Below are 14,836 nucleotides of genomic sequence, written 5' to 3'. Positions count from 1 at the left end.
CGGCCCCAGTCGGCGAGGATACAGTCAATCCGAAAAACGCAAGCATAATGTCGACGATGGATGTTAATTCGTGATCTAAATTATAATGCTTTCTTTTTGGTAGATCCTGCAGGAAACTGGCGCTTGCTAGGTTTGAATTAGATGCTGAAATAGGAAGTATAAGTGCTTTTACAACTATTGCTGTCTTGTTGACTATTGTTTTGAAGTTGGTGTGCTTCGATTTGCTCTGATTTGCTCTCATATCCTGGCATATGTTTCTCGGTTTCTCAAGTTCCTAGTCCTTTCTTTCTTTGTCTAGGGTTACATTTTACTCAACACTTTATTCATGTGCCTTCTAAGCTACTTGCTGTCCGTGCGTGGGGTGGTTTTGACATCACGAAACCCCTATTCAGGCGCCCTATGTTTGCTGGGTTCTATTAGGGTATGTCGCTCTCCCAACACGAGGTTGTTTGAAGCCTAGTCGATAGCTGATGATAATAGATCACTTGCGCCATAAACACTACAGTAAATAATACTGCCTATGCCACGGTTGTCCAGCTCCTTGAGCTCAGTACCGACTCGGAGTTCCATTTTGGGATCGTTAGAAACCTTTCGTCCGTTTTCTAAAACGGTAGGGACACCACGGAAGTCTTATTACGGACACCCCAAATTGAGCCTAGAAACTTCCAAAGCTTCGACGATGCCTCCAAACACCTTTGCAAATGGCTTATACACTGCGGCCTAGAAGGTGAATACCTACCGGGTTCCTCGAATCTGCCCTGATTCCTATTTCCGTGCTTTAGCATACTTCCGTACCACCGATTTATTTACTTATGGCAACCAGTTCGACTTTGGCCACAATTTATTCTGGGATAGCAGATCGCCGCCTTCGACTCAACCATGTTGTTACGCCTTGTTCCTAACAAGCGGTTGACACTAGAAACGGACGACTCTAACATCCCAGCGATTTTTCTCAGAGCCATCGGACTCCCCAACTACAGACCGATTATTATCATTAGAGGTTAAATGGTGGCCAGGAAGTGCTCCATAGCCAAATGGAGATACGGGCTCAATAGGCAAGTTTGGAAGTTATTTCATATGAGGGGCCTGGTCAATCGATTGTCTGCCGCTACTAGAATCTAGGGTTATCTTCTAGCAGAAGAAAACTGCTACTTCTCTGACTGATAGCTTGCACACCTAGACAATGTCAACAGCTCCGCCATCGCCTTAGTCGGACTCCTATTAGCGACCTTCTCGCCCTTCCGCCATCGTGCCTCAGCTTTCGGATCCAGGCCTTTCCGCTACTCTGCCATTTGATGATATTTACGAATTTGGACCATTATTTCCCCAGCAACTTCCTTTCGCTGTTCTATATGGCTAGATACTGGGTCGGGTAAATCTCGCATCTCTAGCGATAACTACTCTCGTGTTGAGGCGTTTCCACTTGATCTACTAGTATTATGTCGAGGTTTAGTTCGCTACTGAGTTTGCGGATGACAACGGCGATTGGAAACGAGCGCTCTTAGACGATGCTCCCTTGCAGAAGAGCTGAACGAGACGGACGGCGAGAGGGGAAAGGAAAACACGAAGGGAAAGGGGTGGAGAATTGAGTAGGAAGTGTACCCTCAATGTCCCTAGCTAGCTATGCCTAGTTGTTGGGGTGATCTGTTTTATGTCTCTGTCCGCGATCCATGATCCACGGTCAAGACAGCCAATTTCCAACTAAACAAAAACCTGATTAGGCCTGACATGCTCTCATCCACCCAGCCTTTCCGGTAGTATATTAAAGGGGGTAGCTCTACTTCTCGATGGTAGAGCATTAAAGGGGAAACAACGCATCTCCCGAGATACTCCGATTCGACATTGCCCGACAACCTGCCGACTTCCGTCCTCGTACTGGAATAAGATTCCTATGCAATGGCAAGGATCCCCTCGTAGAAGAGGTTTGCATATTGGGCACTATCAAGAAATGCGCAGGAATGATAAACATCGGCCTTTTCCAAGGGAGGAATAAGAGGCTCTAATAATGGTAGCAGGTACTCTATCAAAAAAGTTAAAGTCTCCGGAGTACGGTTCTCTCGGAATCCACTCTCCAATGTTGTACCTTCGACCGAGACTTGTAAGTACCTAAAATTAATTAGAAGTTGCCGTACATGATAGACCAACACTTACTAGAATGTTGAGATCGGGGTAAATGGTTTTCTGAATGCTAAGAGTCTGTATGCGCTCTTCCAGTGCTAGAGGTAGGAATATCTAAACGATAGCTTCATGAAACTTTTCAGGAATTCTTTGGAAAACGCAACGCTCTGATGCTGCCTGAGGTATGAGCATGGATCCAAACAGAAATTCGCGAAGAAAGAAGAATAAGAGGCCCGTCATTCCCTTTAGGTCGATCATGCGGAGGCACTAGAATCCGGGGCGGGGTGGTTTGGGGTAGAATTGGCACAGCTTTATGGCTGGAGGACAAGGGGTATCCCAAATCCGAAGGCCACTGGCCCGCAGGCAGCACAAGTCGTAATAGGCCGTCCTATAAACGGTACGTAAACTAAGCTCAGATAAAGAAGGGGGCTTGAAAGACCTTTAACTCTGCCATGACACCACGCAGGTATTCTTCATTCTCAATAATAAATGCAAAGCAACCATCATCGTCATTTTTGGAATTAGTATCCCCGTATAACCGCTTCACGCTTTTAATACCCCTCGACTCGATACTCAACTTCAAAATCCGTGGCGAAGTTTCGAGGGCTTTCTGCAGAGGCGCGTTCCCAAGAGGCAATTTGGCTAATCGGCTCCTCCGCTGGTGCCTCTACTTGGGCCGCTGAAATTTGTTCAGCCAACCCAGAACCAGCCATATACCTCCAGAATGTAGCATCAGCACATGCATCTCTAATCATCTCCTGGAAGGCCACATATCAATGAGTGCCTTCTGATTCACTTCCACCTTGTGGATGGTGAGTAAACAACCAAATGGGTGTAGGCGATTCTGGATGTTTGGGACATATACGCAAGGGCAGTATCACCTTGGGCGACGGTACCCTGACATAAGACACATGTTCGTGGGCTCCTCTATGAGTAGATTCTATTGCTGTAAACGATATAGATTTGAATGGTGGGGTGAGTATCCTTATCAAGTGCCGCTGTGAGGATGAAATTAAGACCGTGTCACTAGAGAGTAAACCTGACGCGGATGAATGTCCATACACAAGAGCGTGTAAAAGTGCCGGGTACGACAGGGACGCTGTTGGGCGAAGTAGACGCACCAAAACTTCCTACCTAGGCCCTAGGTATGTATCACACATTAGGGGCCACCAATTCCTTCGCGCTTGGAAATCTCCGTTTCCTCTGATGACCTAACCTACCATTACGAAATAACGCAAGAATAGCGGCTCAGGATCGGAGTAGCTGAGCCTGGTTGCCTCAGAATACGAGTACAAATATCAGCAACGAATGTTGGCGTATCGAAATGGCCAGCTTGTTCAGCCTTCGATTTCCTGAGTTTCCTCCTGCGTTCATGGCTTATCTGATCTAGATTGCACCCCAAGAGGCGCCATATAAATCTACATCATCAATATCGCATTCTGCTCCCCCGCCGATGCGAAACTATTTATTTACTACAGTTCTGATTGCCCTGTGTTATGCCTTCCCCCCTGATTTCTTGGACCAAAACTCTTTCAAATAACAACAGCTCTTCCCAAGGGGCTGAATAATAGCGTTAAAGCCACCTACCTCGGCATACGAAGTTCCACTCTAAAACACTTAAATTGAAGCTCTCCGCGACTTAAATGCAGCTGTTTGCCAGGAGACTGGGCTCAGGAGTGGCCACCTGATTCGAGCGGTTATCTATAGTGCCGACAATGAGGAACTGGGAGGTTCTAAGCTGTTCAACAAGTGTAGGTGAGATGGGAATAGGTTGAAGCGGGACTGTTTGTAGTCTACAGTATGCCCCTCATCCTCTCATGGAACTGGCAATTCTCCAGGATATATGACCCTCCACCCCATGGTCCTAGCCTACCGACATGTCTTCACCGAAGACCGATTCTGGATTTTCATATCCTTCCTTCCATTTCACATTCAAGATCGATAATGCCAGATTCCTATAGTCGACCTTCACCAGCCGCTTGCCCAATATCTCGCGAAGATATTTCCCCACTATATATTATCCCAGGGGATGTTTTTGTGTACGCTGGGGTGGGATTTGTTAGCGACGATGTGGGATTTGACGGGGAGAGATGCTCGGTTCCAATATTCTTTTGGGCTAATACTTGCAGAGCTGGTCTTGTATCCACATCTTTTTAGGATAGCCCATGTTGTGGTGAAACAGTTGAATGCGAAGAGTGTGAAGGCTGGGTGGTTGTGCTGGAAGGTGACTGTGGCCTCGTAGCTAGTCGTGGTTGGGCCATTTCAAGTTATAGCTGATGGCAGATATAAGCGCAAGACTACTTGTATTTTATGAGAAATGCACTCTGCGAATTGGCCCAATATAAAAGGTTGACCGCTTCGTTACAACAATGAAACTAAACCCGACCAGAAGCAAATATTGGGCAAATGTTGCGAACAGAAATGTATATATGTATTTATAAGTGTAATATGCACCCCGCTTCTAATTTTCCATACGGTCTGTCGTTGCAAGCTTGTACTCCGGACACCAATCATCAAGACTCAGTATATGTTCCTGTAAGAACCTGGTTGGCTGACTATAGAGCGTATTTGGTCAGTAATCTTATCTCTAGAACAAATTCAAGTTATTGTCCCGTTTGGCAACTTACTGCAACCCCAACGGATGTGGGTAGTCAATTGTCTCGACCGCAAAAGTCCGCGCAATCTCCATAGAGGGCAAGTTAACGCCTCCCTCAATACCTTCCTCGAGTTCTCGTTCTTCAAGCTCACTCATTCTAAATTCCATTCGGTATTAGCAGAGCTCCCCCAATACCTTCCCCTCGCGCCACAACTGAGGAACATGGGGTGCTCACCTATCAAAATACCATTGATCCTCCGGCTTTGGATCCGCACTCCACTCCCACTCGTCCAGGACCCTAAGCGTCGTACTCCTCTTCCTCAAGCTCAAACCCCCGTTGAACCCCTTACCCCAATTCTGATGGATGGGCGCGCCAATAAAATCATATTCAAAAAAGTCCTCGACCTTCCGCACGCTATTGCCGCAGAGCATGCTGTCCGATTGGAAGATAAGTATGTGTTCCGCGGGCGCGAGATCGTTCCATAACCAAGGCGTGGTAAGGAAATCCGAGACGCTATTCCACGAGGGAAAGTATACACCCTCAGCGAGAGGGCGGACGATGATGCGGCCGCTGCGTTGATGTCGGAGGAGCGCCGCGGATGTGCTAAAGGTCCCGAAGTTTTCGGCGGAAGTATATATAATGACCGGCCAATCGGGTCCCAAAACTGCACTGAATTGCAACACCAGCGGTACAATCCCTCCAGACCTTCTCGTCTCTACTATCACCGCCACTTTGTTACTCGTGCTCACATTGACGGATATGTTATCTTCGTTCAGGTTGGGGTCGGTTTTGTTTTTCGTATGTGTGAGGGAGGAGTAGTATTCGTAGAGGGAGAGACGGGTTCTCGTCGAGTTCGTCGAGTTTCCTGAACTCCCCGAGATAGAGAAGTGGAAGCTAGAGCCGTGTCCCGAGCGAGAGATAGCGGTTCTGAGGAAGATGACGACGAGGAGCAACCATATAGCAGGAAGGACCCATTTCCGTGCTTGTGTCCCTGCGATACTGGCGGGGAGTCGTAGCATCGTTGCGATGGCCGTTACTGCTGTTGTTTGGAAGAAGTTTGATAAGATTAATCTATCTCCACTTCGTAAGTGCGAAGCGTCTCACGACGAGATCGATGTCGACGATGCCTGCTGGGGAGGTGTAGGTACCTAGGGATAGTGGGAGGGCGTTGAAAACTCCATCGTCTCGTGGCACGACATCGAAGGGTCCGATAACAATATTTCGCACTGTCTACGCTGGATGGAAGGATCTCAGCTGGCTTTAACGCTGGAATGAAAGAGGCGTATTGCATTTTCCGGGCGGCGCATTATCGGTCGATCCTCCCGCTAACGGATGAAACATCGTGTATATTTTTGGATGTGGCTGGCTGGCGCACTCAGCTTGAGTTACGCCGTAAGGAGGCCAAAAGAGGCCACGATTAGTGGGATTCCCATATCTATCGGAGTGCTAAGGCGAAATACGAGTTACTTCGTTCAAGACGAATAGGGTGTCTTTTCTTGCTACCTCTTTGTTGTAGGGCTGATTGAATACGAGGTTTTGCGCTACAGGGGGATTTCACGCCGTTGCCCCTGCTGAGCAAGGATCTGTCTTAGGCGAGTCAAAGGGGTTGAAATTAGGGAGCTACTTACTGTATACCTACCTAGGTAGGTACCTAAATATTCAATAGATAGAGATAGAGCTGTTTCTCAGAGGGAGGTAAGAGTGAATAGGGATTGCTACCGAGTATGTTTCTAGTTATGTACTGTACCCGTTCCATTCGCGTGGAGATTTTAAAGCTACGTTGATACTTGACGAGGGATAGGATAATAGGAGTAAATCGTCACATAAACGTCAGTTCAAATCATCTCCTCGCCATAGTTGTGAATGGGTAAGATCTCGACTATTAAAATAATAACTTTTTAGGTTTCATTGCCTGTACACTTCAGACTTATGATATCAGCGTGGTCGTGTATATCCTGCTTATTACTTAACACACAGATCTGTGTATCCCCTCACTCATAGGTCTCTTCCCCCCCTTTCTATTGACATCATCAATATGTACAGTACCCGTGTGCATCTTTTCAGCTCTGGGATCTCTCTTTCTATCGAGAACACTAAGATCATCCTTATCATCATCCTACAAGTCATAATCTTGGGTCAGCACCATTCTAGGAATCTTTGACATTGCACGGCAAAATAGATAGTTCACTCACGATAAGATCTTGCGTCGCCTGGCAAATGTCTGCAATCAACCGATCCAGCAAATTCAAACTCATACTCTCCCTAACCACCACCCTAAGGATCTCGATCTTCTCCTCATTCGGCGGGAGGGGATAATTAGGAATTATATACTGCTTCGCTCTCAGCAAATTCGAGATACTACGCTGTTGAATATGCGGGAATTCCTTCTTGAACTCATCGCTGAATCGGAATGCCACGACAGGGAGACCAGCATTGTAGTCAGCGGATGTCTCTTTTTCGCTGCTGGTGTTGGCCTCGTTGGCGTCTCCCTGTTTGTGGACGCCCTTTTTGCGGTGGATATTGGATATGCAGGTGTACCAACCGGTGGCTTCGAGAGACTTTGAGAGGAGGCGCGCGTTGGATAGGCAGTTCTCCATGATTTGCTGGTAGCCGGTGAAGCCAAGATGCACTAGGTTGTAGTATTGGGCGATTACTTGGGCACCAGGACGAGAGAAGTTTAGGGTGTAAGACTCTTCTGTTCCTCCGAGGTAGTGCTAATTGTGGTCAGCGTTAAAGGTCGGGAATATTAAGGATGGATTATAAAAGGAGCAAAAGTAAGTTCATCTCCTTACAAGTTCGAAAATAAGATGCTTGGGAAGGAACGACTCATCCCGCCAGATTATCCACCCGACACCCGCATAGACAAGACCAAATTTGTGACCTGAGACGTTAATGGACTTGACACGAGGAAGCTCGAAGTTCCACCGTTGACCTCCAGCCTTGGCATGGGTAAAAGGGGCGATGAAAGCTCCCGAAGCACCATCAACATGAATGGGGATATCAACTCCAGTACGAGCCTCATACTCATCTAGAATTTTGGAAACGTCCTCGACAGGTTCATAATGGCCTGTGTAGGTGCTTCCCAGAATAACGAAAACACCAATCGTATTTTCATCAACGTTCTCCTTCACTAATTCCGGATCAAGTCTGAAGCAGCTCTTCTCTGATACAGGTAAGATACGGGCCTCGACCTCGAAATACCTTGCGAACTTCTCTAATGCCACTTGAGCATTAGCTGCCATGATGATGTTGGGCTTCGATGTGTCTTTGCCTTCTTTCATGCGCTTCTCTTGCCAGCGCCGCTTCATTGCTAAGCCGCCGAGGTGAATGGCCTCGGATGAACCGGTGGTTGCTGAACCAATTGCTCGCTCACCCCTTTGAACACCCCAGAGGTGGGCGAGGATGCTTATACAGCGGTCATGCAGTTGCATCATAGCGGGATACTCATCGCAATCCGCTATGTCAAGGATGGTATGTTAGAGAAGTAACAAGTGTTTGTCACTGAAGGGGCCGGCCATACATAGGTTTTTGGCGATATTTTCAAAAATTAGTTGCCGAGCGGGTTCTTCCATGTATGTGCCACTATGGGAAGTTAGCATTTCCTGCCCTGTTTCAGACAATAGGGGAACGGAGGAGAACAGAGCAGGATTTAAAATGGATAACATAAAATAAAAGGCCGAGTTAGTAGAACTAGAACAAAGCTCCTGTGTTCAATACGGTCCCAAGTTTTGAACCAGCATCGAAACTGGGGCACGAAAATAACTTGATGCCAATGAAGCGGTGGTTGGAAAGTGCTGAGAAAACCATGCGGTGGAAAATATAGAAGATATTCTTACACAAAACTATCTCCATTCATTAGCACACGTAGCCCCCACAAAACGGGACAGAATTGGAGCCCACCTAGCCAAGTTTAAGTTTGGAATACCGTCAAGATCGAGCTCATCCTTGATCATCTGATGAACTGCATCGGCTGGGGCACCATCGTGGGGGAGCTTGAATCTTGGGATCTCCTGCTGGCTGGCGTATCGAGAGGAGTATGGGGTAATGGTAGAGATGTTTTCACTAGGGTGTGCACGTCTATGACTGCTACCTTTTATGTGCAGATTTTGGAGACTATCGATTATCTCGTCCGGGTCAACCTTTGAGGGGGAGTTAGTTACCACTAGGCCTTGTTGAAAGCGAACGAGGCCAGAATGAAAGGGAAAGTGAAACGTACGTGGCGTGCCAAAGACATGGTGATGGGGTATTTTGTATGTCGGATTGAGGGCTTGGATGGGGGATTTTGTGATGTATCTAGTTGCTTTGATCCTCAAGACCCAAGGGTGCAACGAGGGATTGAAATAATAGACCGGACTTCTGGCCAATCTATATAGATGGCTGGAGGAATGTGGAAGGGCGATTGTTCACGATGGTAGTAATGCGGTGGATGTAGGGTATATTGTATGTCTCAGTGTCAGGAATGACCGATGAATTCCCCAGAACTAGGACGTGACCGGAATGGCGGGAACGACGACGTAATGCCTCCTCACCTCGGTAGAAAATCTGGGCTGACACCGATGTACAGTGTTGGCATGTATCGATGATCATGATGTGTTACGTAAGGTACGTAGATGCGTACCTAGTACGGGACGTGGAAAACGTACGATATATTTCAACCACTGGATTCGCATTTATTTACTTTTCCGTGCAGGACGAATGAAGAATAAATAAATCCCAAGCGTTGAAGCCCCTGACAGGTCCCCCCGCATTATCCGAATACGACAATACGAAGTACGAAGTATCGCCCGTATTTCGTATTTCGTATTTCGTACTCGTATCGCTATCGGTACTTCGGTACTTCGGTCCCTCTCCTACGAACACCTTATTATTAGTTACATCTCTCTAAGACGATGCTATGGCAAGGAATTACCGATCGATGTTATGCTTGTCGATAACGATAGTTCTACGAAGTACTTGACGTATGCGCTATTCTTCTCAGCACGGAGAATACCTTACTCAGAAGTTAAGTCGCTCAAGATTCGGGGTGACTTTGCGCCGCCTGCGCGCATCTAACCAACAAGTGATGACGCATGCGTTGCTCCTTGTTTCGTGCTTTGGAACTCGTAAAGTCCGCGACGCCCGGCAATTGCATCTGCATATCAACGAGAAGGAAATCCAACGCTCTAATTGATGACTGAGGTTGGGACACGCTATCCATTTAATGCCTAGATATAACAGTCCTTCTCTTTCTCATCTCCACTGAGCTGGGCTCTTTTCACTCTCCTCTTCCCCTCTTTGCAAGTTGCAACCGGTCCATCAATATCAATAGCCTTAGCTCCTACAGAGTATCCATATCCGGGATGAAGTTGGTTACTTCCCTCGTTCCGCTCGCGGCCATTTCCCTTTCCACTGCCTTCATCATCCCCGATGACCACATCACCCAGCAAATCGCCTTCCAATCCCAGAATGAGGCCGAATCCCAAACATTCAACGAGAGACTTCAAGGAAGCGTCGAGAACGCCTGGTCCGGTGTGGAGGAGACATTCACGGATGCCGTAGCTTACACTGAGAATGCCCTCGACAATGCCTTTAGTGCCGCCATCAAAGCTGGCAAGAAGGCCCAGTCAACATGGGAATGCCACAAGTCCATGACGAAGTTCGACATGGACGGGTGGATTGACAGTGGACTCTCAGTCCTCGATGATATCGAAATATTCCATGGAAACACACAGAAACCCAAGAAGCCGCATCATCCTCCACATAGAACTCCGAACAAGACAGTTTACGAGCTCATCGCCGGTAGCAAGCACACGACCAAGCTAGCAAAGCTCATTAATGAATATCCAGATTTGATCGAGACATTGAATGGCACGGCTGCGAACTACACGGTGTTTGCACCCATCGATAAGGCATTCGAAAAGCTTCCCAAAGGCCACAAACCGTCGAAGGAGCTGATCAAGAAGGTCCTTTCCTACCATTTCTCACCGAACTTCTATCCTGCCGGTCGTCTCTTGGTCACCCACACCCTACCATCTGCGTTCGGCGAAGATGCCCTCGGGGGAGAACCCCAGCGCCTTCGATTGGGCTTTGGCATCTTCACGGGATTGAATGTCAACTTCTATAGCCGAGTCGTCGCCATTAACATCGTTAGGCCTCTCCTCTCCCCTTAACGAAAGCCTGCTGATATATGTGCAATAGTTCGGCACTAACGGTGTAATCCACGGGATCGATTCCCTGCTGCTGCCTCCTCCACCGGCGCACAAGATCATCGAGCTCTTCCCTGGCCAATTTAGCACCCTACAACTAGGTCTCCTTAAAACGGGTCTTGATGAGGCAATTGCCCACGGACCTCACGTAGGCGGCACACTCTTTGCTCCCAGCAACTTAGCATTCCAGAAACTTGGGCCAAAGGTTAACGCCTTCCTCTTCAGCAAATACGGAGAAAAGTACTTGAAGGCGCTTCTTAAATACCACATTGTTGCCAATCAAACACTCTACTCTGATGCTTTCTACAAAGAGAAGGACGCCAAGTCGAACGTTATGACAGAGGTTGATATAGATGATGTACCCAAAGGGCTTATCCACGTCGATCTCCCCACGCTGCTAGATGACAAGAGTTTGAGTATTGATATTGGGAGATACGGAGGACTTATCAGTATTAAAATTAATGGGTTTAGTACTGTTTCTCTTCAGGACGGTCTTGCCAAGGATGGGGTCATTCAGGTTGTTAATACGGTGCTTATACCGCCCAAGACCCTGGGCGGGCGGCAATATGCTGGTGAGGAGTTGAGCGTGGAGGATTTGAAGAATAGGTTGGATGTGTATGTTGAGGAATTGTGAGAGGGTTCATATCGAAGATTCTGATTAAAGCTTATGGAAATGAATATGAATATGAAATACGATGAATGGATACGGATGAAATGGAGGTTATAGGAATATGAAAGCATATGTGTTAAATTGTAACATCAAGACATAAAATATGTGATCTGTCACATGAAATAAGAATGTGGATCGCACAGTTTGTAGTGTGTGGCTTATTGCAGGACTTCGATTCCCTAAAAGCACCTGAGAAAGGAAAATTCTATACTATATTGAACTGGAGGTCAATATTGGCTGCGTGGTATATGGCATGTGTCAGCCTAAAGCTGCTCGAGTTGGTTTCTGACGTTGATATTCGTACAACCCTACATGTGTGAATGCTCCTAAACGTTATAAATCCCATCTTTCAACATAGCTGATTTCCTGCCTTAGGAGCTGTTATTTTGGATAGATAAGCATTTGGTAGTGATGGTAGACAGTTCCGTTAATGAAACTAAACGTGTTTCTGCAACCACACATTCTTTGAAGTCTGTGAAATCCGAATCTAGGATGTCTTTTAGGGCGTGGAATGTTGAAATTGCAGGGTTGACATTGATTTGGTGCCAACTGATGGTGATGCTAAAGATTTGAAGTGCCGAATAGGGCGCCAGGTCTGCCTCTTTCTTGCCATAATGCTCCTTGATCTATAGGTACAAAAGCAACATCCAGAGAGGGGTCCAAGTCTTGATAATTTCGAAGTCTAAGGAATTGCTCAGTGGGCTTTAATCCTCCATGGCGAGAAATGCAAAATCTCGATTCTTCGGTTTGAGAGACGCCATTATATGCCATGGTTTCCACGGTGCAGGATATTGTGTCGAGGCTGAACTTTTGAACATCTGTGCTTTCAATGTTGCTTGCAGATTTGTTGTAAATGCGTCCAATAGATCATCGCAGGTACTTCCGAGAGGTATCAATCCTGAATAGGATAGGTATGTTGGATATAGCTTGCATAGTATCATCCACTCGAACGAGGGACCGGGATTTGGACTGTATGGGGAAACGCGCTACTATTGCACCGACCTTGTTTGTTGAGGGCCATACCCTTATTATAATACAAGCTATACTACCATATATACTACTAAAGGGATATAATTATGGATGCAAACTAATAAGCAAGCTAAGGGGCACCAGGACGTGTCAGAATTCATGAGCCATCAGAATTTACCACCTACTCGTAACTTTATAACACAGCGGAAAATATAAATTCTAAAGCGATGGAACTTTTATTTATTGACTTTATACTCCCATGGACTTGTTTTGTAATTGAACGTTGTGTAATTGAATGTCCCACCAATTCTGATACTATCTGGTGAGGTTAAGAAGCAGTACGTTCGCAAGGTGGCAGAAAAAGGCGGTCGGTACGGACTAAATCCACCGAATAAGCTTCATCGGGTGTGGAGCTTAAATTATATGTAGACTCGTGTCGATCCCCGACAACCACGAGTAGTAGCCAATTCAATCCGGAATCAACAACCATATTCCAACATCCACAAGCTCAACACCCTCTCTGAGCTCCCAATTGACAAAGCACAACATGATTACACGGCTACCCACGCGGGTGCTATCAAGCCCCTCAATATCCAGAGCTGCCGTTATACAATACACCAAAACCCTCGAAGCACCAGCAAGCCGGTGCCTCCGGCATAATCAATACCAGCGACATTACTCAACTCCCCCTCCTTCCTCCTCTCCAGAAACCGAACCCCGAAAGCCAATAACCCTCCGCTCCCAATTTACACCTCTGCCAACCACACAACCCCTCCCCCAACCCAAGAAAAAGCGCTCTCTGCGCACCTACATCTATGCAAGCTTTTTCCTTCTCCTTGGTGTAGCAGCGGGCCAATACACGCGGCTAATCGTAGCACCGCCGCCGCTCCCAGATTCCGGGTCAAAAGAAGACCGCTTTATGGTAGAGCACCTGAAAAAGAAGGCCGAGAAGCTTCCCATTGTGCAGTCGCTGTCCACGGACCCGAACTGGACATCTTACGAAGCATACTCTAGCGTTCCCGAGGATCAGCGATTGCAGCGACTTACAACTGGCCCATTGGGTGGAGCCCGTGCCCTCGGAGGCTTCCAGCGTATATTTTATAACGAGACCTCCGGTGAAGTGGTGGCCGTTATTTGGATTGGAGGAGCTATCTCTGGTTGGCCGGGTGTTGCACATGGAGGTGTTATGGCGACGATTATGGATGAGGTATTAGGACGTTGCGCTATCAGGCAGTTTCCTGCGAAGACCGGGGTTACGGCGAATTTGGAGCTGAGCTATTTGAAACCAGTTGTTACGAATTCATTTTATGTTGCGAGGGCGGCACCGGTTAGGGAGGGCTTTACCGAGAGGAAAGGCTGGGTGCAAGGGAGACTGGAGAGTTTGGAGGGAAGGGTTTGTGTAGAGGGCAAAGCTCTATTTGTTGTTCCGAAAAAGTTCAAGACGAGGGAGATAGCAGATCAATTTTAATGCTTCAAAGGAGCAGAAAGGAAGACCGTTCGTTTATACCGATGAGTTCCGGACGGTTGTGCCTCTAGATATGACCCGCCATTATAGAATTGAGATACATTGTATAATATCCCATAACTCTGAGAGCTATTCCAATATGGCAGGATCTTGGGTAAGAATTATCTAACTTTATTTTACACCTTAGATAAATCTGGCTTAATAATGTCCCCATATGATGCCAAGTTCATTTCCAACGCATGCTCAATTGCTCGAATATGTGGCCCCTACCTAACTGCTTCAAGCCCGCATCTAACAGAATTATGTTTACCACAGCTGCATGCAACCTACTTAGTAATATAGACTCGCCTTAAGGACTCGCCAATGTGCCGTTGCTCCAACAGCCTCTACCTCCTCCACGAAACAGCGGCACCACACTTTCTCATATTCCTCTCATTCCTTTGCCTTGCCCTCCTCCTCTTGACTCTAAGATTCAAATCCAAGTCCCGGAATACGCGCTCGAAATCCGCAAAACCACTGGGCAAATAAGGACTTGAACTCCGCCGATTAGAAACATGGCTCAGTAGCATTGACCCTCTCTGCATCCACCACCTAGCACCCTCGACATTCCTCCTCATAATTTCGAAGGTCCCAAAGAGGAGAGTGGCAAGGATTGTAGTTTCCCAAGCCTCGCCATCAATTGAACGGTTCCTGGTAGTCAAGAGCTCGTGAAGTAGTTTAACTGCTTTGGCATAGTGTCGGAGGGCACATCTATGAAGTTCCCCAGCGTGTGACTTGTTGGCTTTGGTTCGTAGTTGGAGAATTATCGCGGTTGCTAAGCTGGCATGGCGTA

General features: G+C 47.1%; 4 protein-coding genes across 4 annotated transcripts; 2 read left to right on the top strand and 2 right to left on the bottom strand.

Moving 5' to 3' along the window:
• Window positions 1–4,579: 4,579 nt before the first annotated feature.
• BP5553_04555 (Uncharacterized protein) lies at window positions 4,580–5,734 on the bottom strand (the record flags this gene model as incomplete). Its single annotated transcript, XM_032013178.1, has 3 exons — window positions 4,580–4,673; window positions 4,746–4,871; window positions 4,950–5,734. 3 exons carry the CDS (start codon window positions 5,732–5,734, stop codon window positions 4,580–4,582), a joined length of 1,005 nt encoding a protein of 334 aa, XP_031869778.1.
• A 947-nt stretch (window positions 5,735–6,681) lies between these two features.
• Window positions 6,682–8,949, bottom strand: BP5553_04554 (Glutamate decarboxylase; the record flags this gene model as incomplete). Its single annotated transcript, XM_032013177.1, has 6 exons — window positions 6,682–6,831; window positions 6,908–7,429; window positions 7,508–8,172; window positions 8,236–8,297; window positions 8,616–8,854; window positions 8,932–8,949. 6 exons carry the CDS (start codon window positions 8,947–8,949, stop codon window positions 6,682–6,684), a joined length of 1,656 nt encoding a protein of 551 aa, XP_031869777.1.
• A 1,105-nt stretch (window positions 8,950–10,054) lies between these two features.
• Window positions 10,055–11,534, top strand: BP5553_04553 (FAS1-containing protein; the record flags this gene model as incomplete). The annotated part of the gene is made up of 2 exons (XM_032013176.1): window positions 10,055–10,840; window positions 10,893–11,534. The coding sequence occupies 2 exons, from the start codon at window positions 10,055–10,057 to the stop codon at window positions 11,532–11,534; spliced, it is 1,428 nt and encodes a 475-aa protein (XP_031869776.1).
• A 1,552-nt stretch (window positions 11,535–13,086) lies between these two features.
• Window positions 13,087–14,007, top strand: BP5553_04552 (uncharacterized protein; the record flags this gene model as incomplete). Its single annotated transcript, XM_032013175.1, has 1 exon — window positions 13,087–14,007. One exon carries the CDS (start codon window positions 13,087–13,089, stop codon window positions 14,005–14,007), a length of 921 nt encoding a protein of 306 aa, XP_031869775.1.
• Window positions 14,008–14,836: the final 829 nt, after the last annotated feature.

Source organism: Venustampulla echinocandica (assembly GCF_003357145.1).
Source record: "Venustampulla echinocandica strain BP 5553 chromosome Unknown scaffold_2, whole genome shotgun sequence".
Taxonomy (NCBI): domain Eukaryota; kingdom Fungi; phylum Ascomycota; class Leotiomycetes; order Helotiales; family Pleuroascaceae; genus Venustampulla; species Venustampulla echinocandica.
This window is presented reverse-complemented; position numbering and strand designations above follow the sequence as displayed.